The sequence below is a fragment of the Strongylocentrotus purpuratus genome, unplaced genomic scaffold, assembly GCF_000002235.5.
Source record: "Strongylocentrotus purpuratus isolate Spur 01 unplaced genomic scaffold, Spur_5.0 spur5_scaffold_15, whole genome shotgun sequence".
Lineage (NCBI taxonomy): Eukaryota > Metazoa > Echinodermata > Echinoidea > Camarodonta > Strongylocentrotidae > Strongylocentrotus > Strongylocentrotus purpuratus.
In genome coordinates this window covers 19,965,329-19,983,364 of record NW_022145600.1, presented here as the reverse complement: position 1 = coordinate 19,983,364, position 18,036 = coordinate 19,965,329, and the positions used below count along the sequence as shown (strand labels likewise).

Here is an 18,036-nt window from a genome sequence, read left to right as displayed (position 1 = left end):
ATGGTCTAATAATCATTTTGCCTCCTTATCATTTGGTCTAATAACCAATTGGGATAATAGTCATTTGGTCCAATTTCATTTGGTCCAATTTCATTTGGTCTAATCTCCAATAAGTCTACTACCCATTTGGTCTACAGCTCATTTAATCATAAATAAAAAGGATCATTATATGATTATTAGGCCTTATAGAGAAAATGGGCATGACACAAACTGGTTATTCACCATAAAAAAGACAAAATAAAAAAAAACTGAAGAAAGAAAAAAGATCTCACAAGTGTGGCTTACCTCCTTACTGATCATCTTGTTGACCTCACCAGAAGGTGTAGCACAGAGGTCCATGGCCAACATGTTGGATGCAAACAATCTGATAGCAAAGGTCATACCCTGAAGAATAAAAACAGATATTATACTAGGATTACCTAATTAATCTGCATAATTTTGTATTTGTTATTGCTATTGTTTATACCATGTATCATGTATTTTTTACCTCTACTGGTAACTACTCCAGTTTTTATAAACTTTTTTTGTAGTTTCCGTTTCTTCTCTTGCTATGTATATTTGCCATTTTTGTATATATTATAATTTTTTTTTTTTTAATGCTTGAGAAGAATTAATAAATTGAACTGAACTGACTTGATATGCTCAGATTTCATCGAGATACAAGACCATAATAAAAATTTAAAATAAAGTTATGAGTAGAATTGATGGTTGGCCCTTTATATGATGTCATACGGAATAAGAGACTTGGACAGGGCATAGCATTGCCAGAAGCACAAACCAAATTTCTTTGGTCAAACATGCATGTACCTGTAGTTCAAATCGGCGACACATGTTAAATACATCACCAAAAAATCTTAATGTTTGCACTTGCTCATGTATTATTAAACAATTCCATAATGACACCATAGTGTATTTTATATTGGATGATTTTGATAGAAGTTTACAAATAATGATTTAGAAATGACACAGATGAACAATAAAATTAAAAAAGAAGTTAACAGAATTTCGTTTATGAGCAAAAGCGTCTTTATATCCAATAGGAGTACACAACAAAAATGAGAGCCTAGTACTTTCTACAAATAAATTTTCACTTAAAGAATGATGAAAGGTCTCTATCATCCAAAACACTCCTCACTGAAAATAAGATTAAATCTAATCCTTCTTACCTGTATTGGACTGATGAACAGCTGTTGCAGATCTATTGCCAAGAGGCCCTGCTGCAACTCGTCTGCTTCGACCTCGACGGACATCTCTGGTTTCAGCACACTGCAAATATCATACATCAGACTACAAGCATGTCTCACCACATACACCATGTCCACAAGGCTACTCGAAATTGGCAGTGTGATTTCCGACTGACGAAGTCCTTCCCCGGAGAAGAGACCAAGCTGTTCAAACACGGCTCTCAGCTGTGCCCTGTGGCGACTCCTGGAGCTGGACGACGCATCCGTGCTGGCCTCCATGTCCGAGCTGTAGGTGCGGTCTGAATGATGCTGGCTGCTGTTGCTGCGGGAGCGACTTGTGCTTGTGGACTGATCTTTGCCGGAGGTGTAGTCATCGTGGAAGTCGTGGTGCGGGAGCGGCGGCAACGTCCGGGTCGTGTCCTGGACACCACTGGGTCCAGGAATATCCTCAGGAGCTGCAGCAGCGGTCGACAGTTCAGGGAACGACTGCGAATGTGTCAGTTCCTGGTGGGACAATTTAGAGTTCCTTGAGGAACCTCTCGTCTTAGAGTCCACAGGTTGGAAGGCATCACCCCCACCACCTGGTAGGTGAGGACCATCAACTCCTTCATTCTTGGAGTTTCCTGCAGCTGACCATTGCTCGCTGCGGTCAAGCAAGTCCGTGATCTGTGGGAAGGATCCGGTCCTGACCGGACCTTTGAAGTTCAGGACCCCTGATGGATTGAAGCTGATGTCCCGGTGCTGAGGTTGAGTAGCTTTGGGTCTGCTGGTGTTGTTGTTGTTTGAAACACGTTCACTGTCCTGTGTGTAGAGATAAAGAGATTTTCAATATCATCACATCGTCCAATGCCAAACCTGTCAATAGCGACAGCCCTGGAGAAACACATAAAATGGCCTTTGTAGACAGGTTCCTTTAGGACATGCTTCCGTGAGAAACCATTTTAAAGGGAAATGACAAATGTGGCCTTTGTAGACAGGTGGTCACTAAAGCAGCAAAAGACTTAACTCCGTTTCGTTGACAATCAGCCGTAGACGAGAGTCTTCATGCATGGTTGATTGTCAACGAAACGGAGTTAAGTCTTTTGTCAAATCTGCTTTTTGCTACGGCAGGCACCCAGTGAAAACGAATTCGTTTGTTAAAATTATGAAAATGTAAGGGCTACTTTAAACAAACAGAACTTTGTTATTCCTCGCTCATTTTTCCTGATTGAGGTGTCATATGAAAGGGCAGAAACTCAACTTTCTAGAAATGTGAATTTTTCTTCGAAATTCAGATACCGCCCGCCAAATCTCTTTTTGGTTTCCTTCCTTCAAATTGCTTTTAATCACTCATGCGTGAAATATGCATCATCTGAGTAGCATCAACTGAAAGAGGAGACTCTAAGCTTTCCAAATATGTATCATTCATTAATTATGGTTGTGATTAAGTTATGATAAAACATCGATACTTCTTGGTTTTGTTTTTTCTGGGACGCACTGTATACTCTATGTTGAAATCATTGTTACATATATACATTGTGTGTCATATTGTACTGTTGAGAAGGAAATAAATGTTAATAAATACAAATATAATAAATAATAATACAAAACACTTACCCTCTGCTTTTGATCTTTGGGAATGACGCTTGCAAAGGCCGAGCCGATGGACTGGGTCAAGGGATTGGCGTTGGACGGTCGATGGTGACCGCTGCTGCTGTAAGAGTTGTGAGACCCTTCATCGTCTTGGCTGAAGGTCAAATGAACTGCTTCAAACTGAAAGGAAAACAAACATGAGGAGTCAGACATTTGTAGAAGAAAAAAGAGAAAAGACGGGCATTCCCCAAATTTGAAAAAGTCCACACCTCATGCAGGGGTTAATCTCCCTCTAAACAAAGGGAGATAGACAGAGGTCTAAATTTCCCCTTTATTTAATGTGACTTAGACCAAGCATTAAGGCCCTGTTCCAAAAAACTTGTTATCAATAACAAGTTACAATAACTGTTCTAAGCTACTGAAATCGTGGCATTTGATTGGCTGAGATCCAAATTTTCAAAGAATTTTAGAATTTGTTATTAATAACAAGTTTTATGAAACACACCTCAGGTTAGACTGAACTAGTTAACTATTACAAACCATCATATAACACTTATTTCATTTTCTGCTTCCTTTTCTAAGAAATCAATGTTTGATTCACAAATAAATAACACACAAGAAGCACAAAGACTGGTAACATACCTTATCTCTGCATATGCTGTAGACTATCATAGCCTGCATGTCTTGGATGAGATATTGGAACCAGTGCACTGCTGACTTGGTTAATGATTTCCTCCATTGCTGGGATCTGCAAAGACAAATGTAGGATTAGTGAAACAAAGCTCATTGCAAATTCTTGAACGATTTAAAGACATGAACATGGAACTAACTAGGAAATACAATTTGTAAGCGTTGCATTCATACATTGACAATCATTGTCTACAATCACACAAGTCTTACAACACAATATATCCAGGCCAGTTTGTATGTAGCACTATTTAAGCCAAACAGACAAACAGCCAAACAGATCAAATTCATAATTTTGTTAAACAACGATCATGAGGAAAGTTTGACAAGGGGTTGAGTGGCACAACATACATTACAGCGATGGCAAGGCCTCTTGACCAAGTAATAGCTTTTCTACATTACGTAATTCATAGCAACACTGCAAATTTCTTTCACAATAATGTTAAGAATTTCAGAGAGTATCCTATTCCACAGATCTGACAACCTTCCATGCTGTAGCATTTGCTTGTAATTCATGTTTATTAAATTTTATTTTTGTTTGTGACTGAGACAACCTCTTGCTTTTGATTTGTGCCAAGAAATGTCATAAAGGAAGCTAAATTATATCTTATTTGTAATGAATGTCCCGGTGAATATGTGCTTAGTTTTGCATTACTTGGGAAAAAGAAGTTACCATCTTGTAACTTACGTGGCAGGAATGTAGTTCTTCCAGGTTTGGTCCAGTCGGTCCAGCCGACGTGCCATGGCAACCATCTCGGGGTCAACGGACTCTCGCATCTAACAGAGAAGAACAATGAATAAACTATATCAATAAAATTATCAATAATAAAATGGTTGTATCGAGGGAGAAAGACAAAAAAAAAAATTAAAGCAAGTTTTGATTTTCTTTTTACAACCCATAAAATGGCAACAATTTTTTAAAAAATAAGTGATACATATTACTTCCTAAGACAAAGTTTCAATAATAGTGTTTAGCGTCCAATTTTTCTACTGAGATTTCAGTATAAAGACAAGCTTTTCCTTCCACCAATATATCTGATGCAATATCAAAACCTGGGTGGTTGAGACCACCTATGACAGCGAAATGGTAAATCTTTTCTTACATGTAGTTGGCTACAAATTCTTATCTTTTTCTGAAATGTATCACTCACTCTTGTACTTTTGACTGCAAGTTGTTGCACGAAAAATGAAAAGTTAAAGGTAGATGGTCATCAGTTTCCATAAGCAGTTGGTCATAATTCACTGACACCAGATTTGGTGGAAATACCATTATTGGGTGTACAAGTCTCGCACGAAGCAAGCCTGTAGTCCAATCAAGGAACAACACCCGGTCTCTCTGAGAGTCTTTGGTCGAGGCAAATGTAAGATAATGACTCTTCCATAATGCAGAGCAATTACATAAGGCATGTTGGTCATAAAACTGAAGGTTAATCCTGGTGATTGACAGCGCCTGTTATTGGGTAACACCCAAATGATGGCAAATTCCCCATGAGAGCCTACTACTATGACTCTTTAAAGGGTGCGTAGCATGACAAGACTACGTGTCTTACCTGTGGCCTGACTCGGGACCAATCACGTATAATACGACTATGGACGACGCAACCGCAGCATTCACGTGCGTGCAACATACGCGAAACCGAAGCGTGAGGATAACTTTGGTCTGTTTCACAAACGCTAGCGCACTGACCGTTAATCAAGTCCATTCTTTTACGTGCATTTATCAAAAAGAAGTCGTAGATGGCGTTAACCTGTATTTGCCATGCTACACCCCCTTTAAGCAATATCATTAACGGCACATAATTAGTTTATTTTTTTAATTTTCCCACAAAAGACAATAAATCCTTGTTGCCCACCTGTTCCGGCTCCTGCTGTGCGACCTGTACCTTATCACATAGGACCGACACGTCGGCCATAAGACACGAGTAGAAGGTTGAAGCTGCAGACTCCATGATCTCTACATGGTAGCTGTAATGTGAACATAAGAAAGAAAATTTGTTGTCATATTAGAGTCAGAGACAGTTAGAACAGATTTGGTTTGGTTTGAAATTTTTTGACCTGACTGCTAAGAATGCATGGCATGCCTCTCAAGTAAGCAACCAGGGGACCAACGGCTTTAAGTCCTCTCTGATGGACATGGTTCAGAGGATTTATGCCTCACCAAAGGGCACCAGCGAACGGACCATGTTTCGAACCCAGCAACAAATTCTTTAGGCGTGACAACATCATTATTGTTATCATATACATTGTAATGGTTACATACTATGTAAATGTAGTTTGATACATGTACATTATCATTTCATTAAATTGTGTGTATTGTTAACGTTATTGCTCAGGTTTGACCAGCCTTTTATCTTTTAAAAATATGACGATGACTTCATCACTGATAAGACCCCAGCATTATTATTATTACTTATACCCGTCTTATCCCATTAGGCCCATAGCACTTAATGAAAATTTTAGAAACATAAATAAATGTAATAAAAAGAAAAAATTACAACTACAAACTGCAAAAAAAGATGTGTTTTTAAGGCTTTTCTAAAGGTAATAACGGATAGAGACAATTAAAACACTACAAATGAGATTCAATTCTGCACAAGATGAAGCAACATAATTGCGTTGACTACTTACAGTTGGAATAATTGCTGATAGTTTTCTTGGATGTACTGGACCTCAGATTTGATGTGTGCGATTAGCTTGCTGATCTATTGAGAGAAAGCAAATCAAACCAATCAATGATATGGTAAAAGGATAATTGAAAATAAACTCTGGCTACAACTCTCAAATCAATTTAAGTATTACAAAAATATATAAAAAAACATAGTCAAAACTACTCTGCTTGGTACATCATACTCCTCCTACATACCATATTTGCCGGCGATAAGGCCGCACCCCCGATTTTGACATTAAAAAAAAAAAAAAAAAATTGTCGGAGGTGGGATATGAACCCGTAGAAATGTAGATTGTGACCCGAGTCACCGCCTTAGACCGCTCGGCCATCCCAACCGTGATGATTTCACATGCAGCTTTCTCTTGTGTATGCCTAGGCCTATTGCGCCATAGCTTTGCTCGTGCAAGCCGAGGATTGATGTTGCTTTAGCTATGGCAAAAACTTAAATCTAGATCTACCAGTAGAGCTTGGTTGGTAAGTTATGAATTTTATTTACGAGATTGACAAAACTTTCCCCTTCATTTAAAAAATATAACACTTAATTGTCGGTAAGACATGTGTTATTCTAGAAATGTCCATCGCCTTTCATTGTTGTCCCATATGTACAATTTCGTGCTGCTTTTCATTGTTTTGACTTGCATTTTTTTTTTTTTACTCTGTCGCCGCAAAGGCCGCACCCCGACTTTTTGATATTTTCTCTTACAAAAATACTGGGCCTTTACGCCGGCAAATACGGTATCCAAATGTATCTTAAAAGAAATAAACTAGCAGCCCAACAACAACAAAACGAGAGAAACAGTACAATATATAAAATGAAAAGAGTAATATAATATTATTTCTTGAAAAGGACTTCAATATATGATGCCTAACATTTTTTGCCATATATGTTCTGCATCTTTTTTTTTTAAAGATGTTTTTAATGTATCTTCTGAATATTACAAATCAACTAAGAAAGCAAGATGCTATGAAGCTCCCATATTCTATATTGTCTAATATTTTGGAGAAAGAGAAATGAATTATAAAGTATATGGATTTTGATATCAATTATAAGGTGCATGTGTATATGTACATACAAGAAGTAAACTTTTACACACAAAAACAAGATTAATATACAAATAGGTTGTACAGAATGCAAACGTACCAGTTCAGCAGAGACTGGGGAAGAGTAGGCATTGAGACGAAGCTCGGTGGTCAGACGCAGTTTATGACCGTTGTAGCTATTCTGAACACTCTCCTGTTAGAGTAGGATAACAAAAATAAGACAAGAAAAGACAAGAGTTCATTAGAGTCATACTAATACGACAAATACCTGACCCACACAAGATCAATAATTTTTTAGTTAGTTTTAAAGTTTTTATAGCACTTCGTTCGTTCGTGTCTCCTTAGATCAAGATTAATGTAATCTTGATCTTCGGAGTAGTTGCTACAACCGGCCGTGTCAGACACGTTGCCCCGGGGTGCGAGATAGGACTCTTGTAGCGTGCCCCAAACGGCCAAGAATAAATCGATTTGGAGTAGGCGGAGTTGGTTTGGGTGTAACAAATGTGTATAAAGAATTGCGTGTTAAAGCTACAACTAAGGTATGCAAAATATTGATTGAAAATTGACAATCAATTATTTGGAGCACCTGCAATCCATGTTCTTCACATCTTAACAAAGAAAAAGCATCCATTCTTCATATGTCCATTGTATACTAGGAAGAGGACAATTTGTATTCAATCAAAATACAGGGCATCATTCCACAAAAGTGTCTGAACTTCACAGACATCCCATAAAAAGGTGTAATAAACTTGTACTTATATAGGTACTTAAGTAAATGGCTAGGACCCGGTTTCATAAAACTTGTTATCAATAACAAGTTACAGATAACTGTTATAAGCTACTGAAATCGGAGCATTTGATTGGCTGAGAGCAAATTTGTCATAGAATTCCAGCATTTGTTACCATTTATTATTATGGGTAACATGTTTTAACTGGGCCCAGAGCCCAGATCATTATGTAACTAATCCAGGTAAATTACACATTAGTACAAATAGATAACAGCAGCATTTATTTGATGAACTACAAAGTTCATTGGATTTCCTAGAAATCAAGCAGATAAGACATCGGATAACAGTATTTGACATATATTTTTAAAAAAATAAAATGAGCCTTTTTTGTACTGCCAAGTACAGGGCAATTAATTTCATTGCCCCCAACTGACAGGTCATGTGATGGCATGTTCATGTCAGTTCAAAGGGCACTCGATGACAACAAACTATCTTAAAGCATTTTTATTCCATCTGAGTGCAACTATATGACAGCTACCGTGCAAGATGGATGTAAATAGATGTACTTTGTATTGTTTAATGAAAATTATTTATGAAGTGATGTAACAGACACAAAATAAACAGTACAAAGATTAGTACAAATAGAGGAGCATAAGAAATGGCCTTGTCTACCCTCTTTAAAAGTTGACTGTGTAGCTACATTACGGGTTATATTTTCTGTAATTCACTTGAATTTAAATACACGTACCAACCACTTTTAAGAGGTTATTCATCGCAATAAATCATGTTTTTCTACCTATTTCTGTTGGTCTGTGTCTGTCTCCCCCTTACCCCCCCCCCCCCCCCCCTTTCTCTCTCTTTCTCTCTCTCTCTATCTCTCTCTCTCTCTCTGTACTTGTCTTTATTTGTCTCATCATCTCTATATTCGTCTTTCTGTTTCCCTTTCCCACTCCATCTTTCTCTCTGTGCCCTTGCATTTGTCAACCTCTACATCAATTTCCCTCTCCTATTCTCTCTCTCTCTCTCTCTCTCTCTTCATAGATCATTTTCCCTCTCTCTCTCTTTATCTCTCTCACACTGTCTTTACTTCTCTCTGCCCCCTCCTAAAAGAATTCACACACACCTTTCATTAAAATAACATAAAGCCTTACCTCCCCCTCCCCCCACCTGTGCCAAAAAAATAAATAAAAATAACTAAAAACAGACTTCTTACCTTGAGACTCTGTGTGATGATAGCTTCCAGGTTGCCTTGGTGACGACCCAGCAGTATAGCGCTCAGGGCAAGAATGTCAGAGAGATTAGTGATCAAGCACACTGTATAAAAAAAAAGAGAGGGGCAAGAATTATTATATTAAAAAACATGCTCCTGTGAAACTGCACCAAAGAGAATATTAAGACACTGAGCGTCAGAACGTCAGACTCACTGGCAGTTAAGCATATTATGCAAGAGAGGAAAAGAAGTTGCTCCATCACATCAAAATAATTAAAGATATATTTTTTAAACATCAAGTTTCCAATAGCAAGGCAACTCTAACATGCTTGTATCTCCACCCTTTTAGACCTTTTGCAGGATTTAAACTGAAGTACATGTAGTACAAATTGTTCCAACCCAAGGCTTGGCAGCAAACAAGCCATCAGTATGATATCTACCGTCTGACTCAAAGTTACACTTTAACATACTTAAAAATTAACTAAGAAAGATTTTTTTTTTCCTTGTGAAACCACCTCTTAACCTTTCACACACAAAGTCAATTTGATGTGGTGGACCCATTTTCACGTACCAACTCTGTGCTGCGGCGTTCTCTCTTGCAGTAGTTTCTCTAACAGATCACAGCATCTCTCTTGAAATTGGGTTAGGGCACGACGTAGCAACTCATACTGTAGATATAGGATCATAAGAAATTAATATGCAATGTCTGAATACATTACATGTATGTGCACGAAGTAGAAACTTGATACATTCAAACCTGCTTTAGCAACCACCTGTCTACAAAGACCACATTTTTTTTGTTTCCCTTGAATATGGTTTCTCATTGTTACCTGTGCTAAAGTAAAGGAACCTGTACATAAAGACCACCTGCCTATAAAGTTCACTTTTTATGTTTCTCTCAAGCGGTCTTTATATACAGGTTTCAATGTATGTACAAGATTGAAATATTAGTTTTCATACATTTGCAACAAGAATTGCATTATGACAGAAACTAACTAACAGTATTAACTTCTAATTGATCAAATGGTACGTTTTCTGGAAATTTCTCAGGAGTTGTGAGATTCTTTGGACCAGCAAAGTTACAATGAAATTGTGAAACCTTGCTGAAAAAAACAATGAAAATAGCACAGACACATAATGCATACACATGACTATTCAATGAAAGATAGTTTAGTCTGACAGATACTATGGCATCTTCTAATCTGAAAAAGTACAAAGGCTTTTGTAGGATAGATATTCCATTAATATTTAAAGGAACTGGATCGGCAGTTTCCATGTGCAGAAGGCCATAATTCGCTGACACCAGACTTGGTGGAAATACCATTAATGGGAGTACAAATCTGCACACAGCAAACCCGTTGGTCAGTCAAGAATTACCCCCTAATCGCTCGGAGAGCTTCGGGTGAGGGAAAAGCGAAGCATTACATAAGGTCTTATGGTCATAAAACTGAAGGCTAACCCTGGTGATTGACAACACCTGGGTATGTATTTGCTCCTTATGTTAAAATTACGCTTTGAAATCTTCAAGAGGTACACCACTCAATCTTAATTTTTATTGTTTTCCTAGGTGGAGGGGGCAGGGGCAGGGCAGAGGAGCAGCAGAGGGGGCAGAGGGAGTACAAGGTGGAAGGGAAGGGGGCTGAGTATAAACGAGAGCCTACCTCTTTTCTGACCATCGTAACCCTGGCTTGGTGTTTGGTAAGAAGATCTTGGATTCCCAGTAGAGACTGTGACATATGCTTCAAGAACCAATCATCGCTCTCAAACCACCTGCAAATTAGACGTTCAAATCAGAGAAAGCAATTAATTTATATGCAAAACTAATAAAATAGAAGAAGCACAGTAACTTCTAAAAAAAAAATCAGCTACTATTTTAAAACCTTGTTCACATTAAATCAATTCAAATCAAGGGTGATTCAAACTGAACTAGGCCTGGTCATTCTGTAAATAAAATTTAAACCGTAAATAAAATCTAGTATCATGGCAAAAGAGAAAATGAATAAAATGTCCACCAACCATCCAATTAAATAACACAAACTAGGTTTACACATCATCATCAAGAAAGAAGAATTTATGAAATGTACATGTAGCTACCTAATTGGAACAAGTTACGGTATTTTTTTTTTCAAATCACGATTTATACCAAAAATAATAAAACATTTAATAAACAAGGAGGGACCAGCCACTGATGTTTTATAACACGTAAGTAAAATGCAATAAACTGAATAAGTATATCAATTAAAACGAAACATAGCTTGCCAAGGCAAATTGTGTGCCTAAGTAACCCCAATTGAAATATTTTACTTACTCTTTGCTTGATAATTGTTCCAAATAAACAGCTCTTCTGAAGACTTCACCCTGTATAGAAATATCAAGTAAACATAAAATCAAATTGTGAAGAAAAAAAAAGCTGATATTCCTGTCCTTTGAAATGCAACTTAATTTATGATATGCTTATATATTTTGCACCCTAAAATACTTTGATTACTTTTGGACCTTTAAGATTGTATAATTACAAATAAATTTAATTTTCTAAATTATATTGCAAATGTCTTTTGATATTCATTTTATGTATTAAGCATTTGTTTCCATGTTTTGGTTGAGTTATGGAAATAAAATTATTTGAACTGACATTGAAACTCAAAAATTACATCATAAATCGATACTCACAATTCCATACTGAAAGTGAAATTCTCGGAGAAGACGTCTAGAGCTGGACAATAGAGGGCAACCTGTAGACGGGCCTGCTTTTAGCACCTTGTCATGTCTGTTGAATTCATCAGAGTGAAATAAACCCATCATTAGGTAATGATCATGGTCAGCATTAAAGTCAATCACAAAGTCATACGCCAGAAAACAAAGGTTAAAGACATCATGGAGAAAGTCAGAGAATCAAAGTAGAGATGGGCTGGGCATGTAGCAAGACTTCAGGACAATAGATGGTTTGCTGTGTGCAGACTTGTAGTCCCATTAATGGTTTTTCCACCAAGTCTGGTGTCAGCAATTAACAAAGCAAGGTTACTTGTGTCGCGATATGTGTTTTTTAAAGACACAATTTGAGAAAACCTTGAAAGAATAGTGTAATATTTGGAGAAGCAAGATTGTTGTCTGGTAAAAAGTTCACTACCAACAACAGATCTCAAAGTTCAACAAACTTTCCTATCCTCTAGATCCTCTAATCATATGATTACAGAAAATATGGCCCTGGACCGTAGCGTATTGATAGAGATAGTTGCGACACATGCATGCACGTCTATGCAATGCCTGGCCAATCAGAAGCAAATTCCGGTGACTATCTCTCTAAAGAAGCTATGCCCTGGACATCTCCAGACGCTGGCACATGTACAGTGCATATTAAATCTGATCATTAAAATGAATGTACAGAAGGGTGAAAAAAAACAAAAAATGACCAGAAATAATGGATTTTTTATGGTTTCATGATAATTAATGGTTTAAAATGGCATAATTTAAATCAAGATACATTTACCGTAATAAATGGTGTATAAACCGCACCATTTAAAAAAAAAAATTTTTTTTAAGTTTCGATTTATGCCCCTCCACCTGGCGCTATGCCTGGCAATGCCTCCCAGCTCAGTAATCAGTGTGTTGACTCACCACTAGGAAACTAGAACACCACTCAAATTTGTCTTTTATCTTGGTTTGAAAGTAATCTTTCTGATAGATCTCAATATGTAGTTTATAATAATAATTCCTACACACGGTGTACCACAAGGTTCTATCCTACATGTAGGTCCTCTACTGTTTTTTAATTTACATTAATGATCTTACACATTCAGCTGCACCTCGCAGTTAAATGAAAGGCCTTCCCGCGTGGGTTTTTTTAACACGGACCTGGCTTGCTGTCGACAAAGTCGGCAAAAAAACAAAAAAAAAGAAAAAGAGGGGTGCGGTTAATACACGAGGGCGGTTTATACAACGTTAATTACGGTATGTCATAATATGCATCAATTTCTTACTTTAGTAGAAGCAGGAGGAGGTCTCGATACATATCCCGCATGTTAGACCAGTAGGATGCGCGGCACACCAAGGGGTCAAGGTTCGGCAGCGGACCTTTCCAAAAGCGGTTGATGAGGGCGCTGATACGTTGACCCTCCTGCTGCTGCCAAAGGTCGTAAGCATTCCTCGTCTGCAAGCATTACAAAAAGACATGCAAAACTTTTGTAACCTTATCATCATTCGAATCATTTAAAACATTATATAATTGTCAGAAGCTATTAAACAGAAGTTGGGTTTCAGTGTAGATAAAGATGAAAAATAAATTTTGTGAGCTTTTTGATCATGTAAACTGTTTCGCATATCTACATTACACACCATTTCTTTCATCTCAATTTGTTTCATAGTGCCATAGATCTAACGTTTAACGCCAACATTTTTAAATCTATCCACGTTTTTCAAAGAAAATTTAGAAAACTAAAAAGAAGCACGATATAAGATTCATGTATAATCCAGACCAAAGATTTCAGTGTATTTTCAATATTTTGAGACTCTTCATGTAATATTTGCTCATTTACGATAAAAACAAAACTGTAAAGCCCTTTTAACACATGATGCATGGACTTGACATGTACATATGGCTTTTCCGACACCCACATGCCACTTAGGTTCAATGATCGTTTTCAAAACTTAAAACCTTTTTTTTCTTTTCTTTTTTTCTGAGTGGTTAGTTCCTGTCATGTGATGATGAGTATTCCAAAAGAGTTGAACGAGACAATAAGAATTCCCAAATCTACATCTATTGCAGTTTGAGAAATGTGCGGAGGGAATGAGGGAGAGAGGGAGAGAGAGAGAGAGAGAGAGAGAGATAGAGAGAGAGAGAGAGCAAGAGAGAAAGAGAGAGAGAGAGAGAGAGAGAGAAATAGAGAGAGAGAGATAGGGAGAAAGAGAGAGCGAGAGAGAGAGAGAGATAGGGAGAGAGAGAGAGCGAGCGAGAGAGAGAGGGGGAGAGAGAGAAAGAGACTGTACTTTTATTGTATTATAACTTTGTAAACATATACATACATATTTATTACATATATATTTAAAAATACAAAACATCAAGTGCATTTCAAACCGAACTCATTCCTAAAAACTGTCTGCACAGGACACGTCTGTCAAAATACCTTGAAAAATAAGTTCAATATTGATATTTCACAATCAAGTTTACAAGGATTGAGGAAACAAAACGTGCCCTTTGTCCCCTCAGCAGTGTACTTGCTGATAAATCCTATACCATCCAACGAGTAGAAAGCAAGGGTAGTTCTGAAAAAATATTGCACCTTTATTCTTGTAGCCAGAGCAATTTGTGATTATTGATCACTAAATTTGTCTGTCCAAAGTGAAATAGATCATGTATTACATCAATTGAAAGCTTATGAGCCATAGATTACAATAATATCAACTATATGCCATTTTAGTGTCTGTCAGAGGAGTAACAGGTCTCTGAAAACTCAAAATCTAAAGCTTTAAAAATAGGAAGTTGTTGACCTAAAAAAAACCTAGCTATTGACCTGATGAAATCATCTGATGTGTAGCACCCGATATTCAAATGACTTTAATAGCAAGCATGGCTCATCGCCTAAGCTACAACAATAATGATCAGGTCCACATATTTTGTTGTTACCGTTGTGACCCGTAATTTGGAAGGGTGCAGAAAATGATGTTTTAATAAGCTTTTGTGCAATAGTAAAAGAGAAAATATTTGTAACTCCTTTATATTTGTATTCTATGTTCATTTAGCTTTCCAGTGAAATAATGTTGTATTTTCATCGGATAGGGTCTTTAAACTCTCTAAGTCACACAACATTCATGAAGAATCAATACAAGTCATGTTTTCCCTTCTAATTTAATGTATGGTTTACTATCCTTGAATTTGTGATATACTATTGATAAGTATATAACTGTAGATAGCCTAAAGGTAATATAATCAATCGTCAATTCAATGAGAAATGGATGAGGATTTATACATTTATTCATGAGTTTTATGAATCATTCATACATGTTAGGTACTTAAGATACACAGATGCACTGTAATGTGCTGAATCAGATTTGAATCTGTTACTAGCGTAACAATTACATTGTAAGCACTTTGGTTGGTGGCATTGTATGGTGCTCCATAAGGATTTATCATTATTATTATCAATGTAAACAAGAAGATTATTATCAATATACGGTAAACAACAAGATTATATTATCTACTCGGAAGTATTGTAATCTCACCTCAAAATCCTGTGGTTTGTAAAATGGATGACTGTTGGTTTGTAGAAGTGAGAGACGCCCCATCAGCTCTTCAACCAGATGCTGTAAAAAATGAAAATAATAATCATGAATACAGTGACATTGAAAAATAAACATACACGTATCATAAATACAGTTGAAACATAAATACAGTTGAAATAATATATATATTAACTATTGAACAGAATATCTAGAAAAAAATGTAATAATAATGAAAACAATAACAATACTGGTTTCAGATTTTCCATTGACTGACCAAAGCGCTTTAATACAGTATTATTATTACCCATGTCGCTGGATTCAATTACTTTTCTGCACATTAGGTGCACGTTCTCCACTCCCTGGGGAGCATTTCAGCTAGTCATCTATTTTAGCGGCACGCACTGATTAAAACATATACTGTAAACGCTGTTATTTTCCCGTGATTTATTTTTCACGCTGAGCGACCCCAAAACATATTAGCGGGTTCTTAAATTCTGTTGCCCGCAATTCAGCCCGTTCAAAACACACATAAGAAGTTTTGCAGTTTTAATATTCGCAGAAAACGACTATAGCACAAAATCCCTGAAAATTAAAGCACCGCAAATATTACCACGTTTACAGTAGCTGAATGAGGAATCTATTTTGGAAAACCCACCTTAGCTGGAGGCTTGTTTCCAAGCCCTCTATTGATGTAATCATCGTAGAAGAGATGCCTCTCCTCGCTGAGCCCAAACGCCTCCTTCACCAGGACGCACAGGGTCTCCTCTTGGACCATGGAGTCCCCCTCGTCTCCCCCTCCATCAAGGCTCAGGGAGCCAGGAGACGGGGGAGGGGAGGTGAGCAGGGATGATGCCCCGCCCCTCCCGCCCCCGCCGTGCGGGGAGGAGACGGAGCTACTGGGGCTGGAGAGGGCGGAGGTTGGGAGTCGGCTGCCGAGGACGGGGAACTGGGCGCAGAGAAGGGCGTGCCTGTAGACCATCAACTCCTGGAGTATAGAAGGAAAGTGAGACCATTCGTTTTCAAATTTCAAAATATCAAAGAATACTAATAGTCATGCCCCTTTTTGTCTAATCAATTTTTTTAAACAAAACCTCTTGATCAATAAGAGATTTGTTTGATGCATATTTCCTTTAATATCAATATACTCAAAATGTATAACTAGGCAACCTATGCCAAAGGTTATTACTACATAGAGGGGAAAACAGATCAAGTATTCTTTTAAATATATTCAGCACTCAGCATTGTTTTACCTTTATTAGATTTACTTCAGTATATCTCATATTTGCAATCACAAACAAGACATTATACTTTACATTATACATTATACTCATCAGAATAAACCAAGAATGGTAACTTTCTGTACACTATTTTTCTCCATGCAGAACAACATGAGGTGCTTTCTTCAGTGGGGACTTCACAAGGTTTGAATGCCAACCCACATTTCAAACCCTGAATATATTCATTCACAGATCCAGGGAGTTCCACATGAACATGTACCCCCCCCCCCCCCGACACACACACACACACTCAAACACACCTACATATTCCAGACATCAAGAAAATGTGCTCCCAGTTTGTTCCCCCGTCCTTTCCTTTCTTTTTTTTAAATATAGACCCCAAAAGGAACATGTACCCCAAAAAATAGAAATCTGAAAAACTTGAATTTTGTGGCTTATAAGAGAATAGACTATTTACTAACATTTCAAATTGTATGCATACTCTTTAAACAAAGGTTGTTCTAGACAACCTGAAAGCTTGCCTGGCATAGCAACAAGTAATGTATGCAGACTGGATTCCAAGTATTATACTTCATTCTTTAATAACAATTTAATGGAATAACTTGTCACTAGGTCCCCAGGAAAGAAACCATAAATTTGAATATGGTAGTAAGCCGGTCTAAAAAGGAACACCCCCCTCCCCCCCCCCCCCCCAAGCGTGATAGCTGCTTATTGTAACTGCCCCATCCCCTCATACCAAAGAATAGCTGGCTCCTCCTGGGGGGTGTTTCACAAAACTTGTCATCAGTGACAAATGACAGTTTCTGTTATAAGCTACTGAAATCCTTGCTTCTGATTGGTTATCAGCAGATTTGTCACTGCTTTTTGTCATTTGTCATTGAAAAAAGGCTTTGTGAAACGGGCCCCTGATGTTTGTGTCAAGAATTTTGAGCAGGTGGAGTTGAAAAGAACAAATTGAACAGAGTCATTATGCAAACATGGCACATCTGTGTCCTGCCAAGGAATAATTTGTTGAACAGTCTGAACAAAGACACAAGTGGATGGTTTCAAAGTTCATTTCTGAATATAAATCTTCTTGCTTCATTTCGTGGCAGTCATAGCAAGACTGGTATTCATGTATTTCTGAAGTTTCTAACATTGCTAAATACACACCGGGGAATACCTTTTCATAACTCAAGAATGAAAGCTGGACTACCGGTAGTTGAATTCAGGCCTTTTTTAATACTGTTAGATGTAAGATTTTATATCACTTTTTGAACATAAATCAGGTCAAATTAATTACAAAACTTGGTAAGGGTATGAATGATTTAGTTGTTAACTGTATGTTAAATGGAAGTACATAATAGGACTCAATATTCATCACACATCCAAAATAAAAACGTTAAAAAAAACACCACTATAAAATAGATACTACTGTAGCCATTCTTTCCATATACATGTACATGCAGGGAATAATTTTCCTGGTATCGCATCGCAATTTGCTATGCATTTT

The 18,036-nt window shown here is 37.3% G+C and overlaps 1 protein-coding gene across 7 annotated transcripts in view; it reads right to left on the bottom strand.

Moving 5' to 3' along the window:
- The window catches only part of LOC100888884, a 53,151-nt gene that overhangs the window by 13,464 nt on the left and 21,651 nt on the right, over positions 1-18,036 (bottom strand). For 5 of the 7 annotated variants that reach the window (XR_004064171.1, XM_030985788.1, XM_030985790.1 and 2 more), the window contains 16 exons: positions 15,962-16,291; positions 15,307-15,387; positions 13,068-13,237; positions 11,761-11,857; positions 11,399-11,448; positions 10,752-10,860; positions 9,662-9,758; positions 9,094-9,194; positions 7,253-7,345; positions 6,072-6,145; positions 5,297-5,408; positions 4,132-4,220; positions 3,399-3,504; positions 2,781-2,936; positions 1,167-1,985; positions 286-384 (listed from right to left, as the gene is read on the bottom strand). Coding sequence is in view for 6 of the 7 variants with exons in the window: in XM_030985788.1 (XP_030841648.1) it covers positions 286-384; positions 1,167-1,985; positions 2,781-2,936; positions 3,399-3,504; positions 4,132-4,220; positions 5,297-5,408; positions 6,072-6,145; positions 7,253-7,345; positions 9,094-9,194; positions 9,662-9,758; positions 10,752-10,860; positions 11,399-11,448; positions 11,761-11,857; positions 13,068-13,237; positions 15,307-15,387; positions 15,962-16,291 (2,583 nt within the window). In the remaining variant the exon portion in view is untranslated. Of the gene's footprint in view, positions 1-285; positions 385-1,166; positions 1,986-2,780; positions 2,937-3,398; positions 3,505-4,131; positions 4,221-5,296; positions 5,409-6,071; positions 6,146-7,252; positions 7,346-9,093; positions 9,195-9,661; positions 9,759-10,751; positions 10,861-11,398; positions 11,449-11,760; positions 11,858-13,067; positions 13,238-15,306; positions 15,388-15,961; positions 16,292-16,556; positions 16,604-16,669; positions 16,730-18,036 lie in introns of those variants that run through there. The other 2 variants (XM_030985793.1, XM_030985792.1) reach the window with 2 other exon arrangements.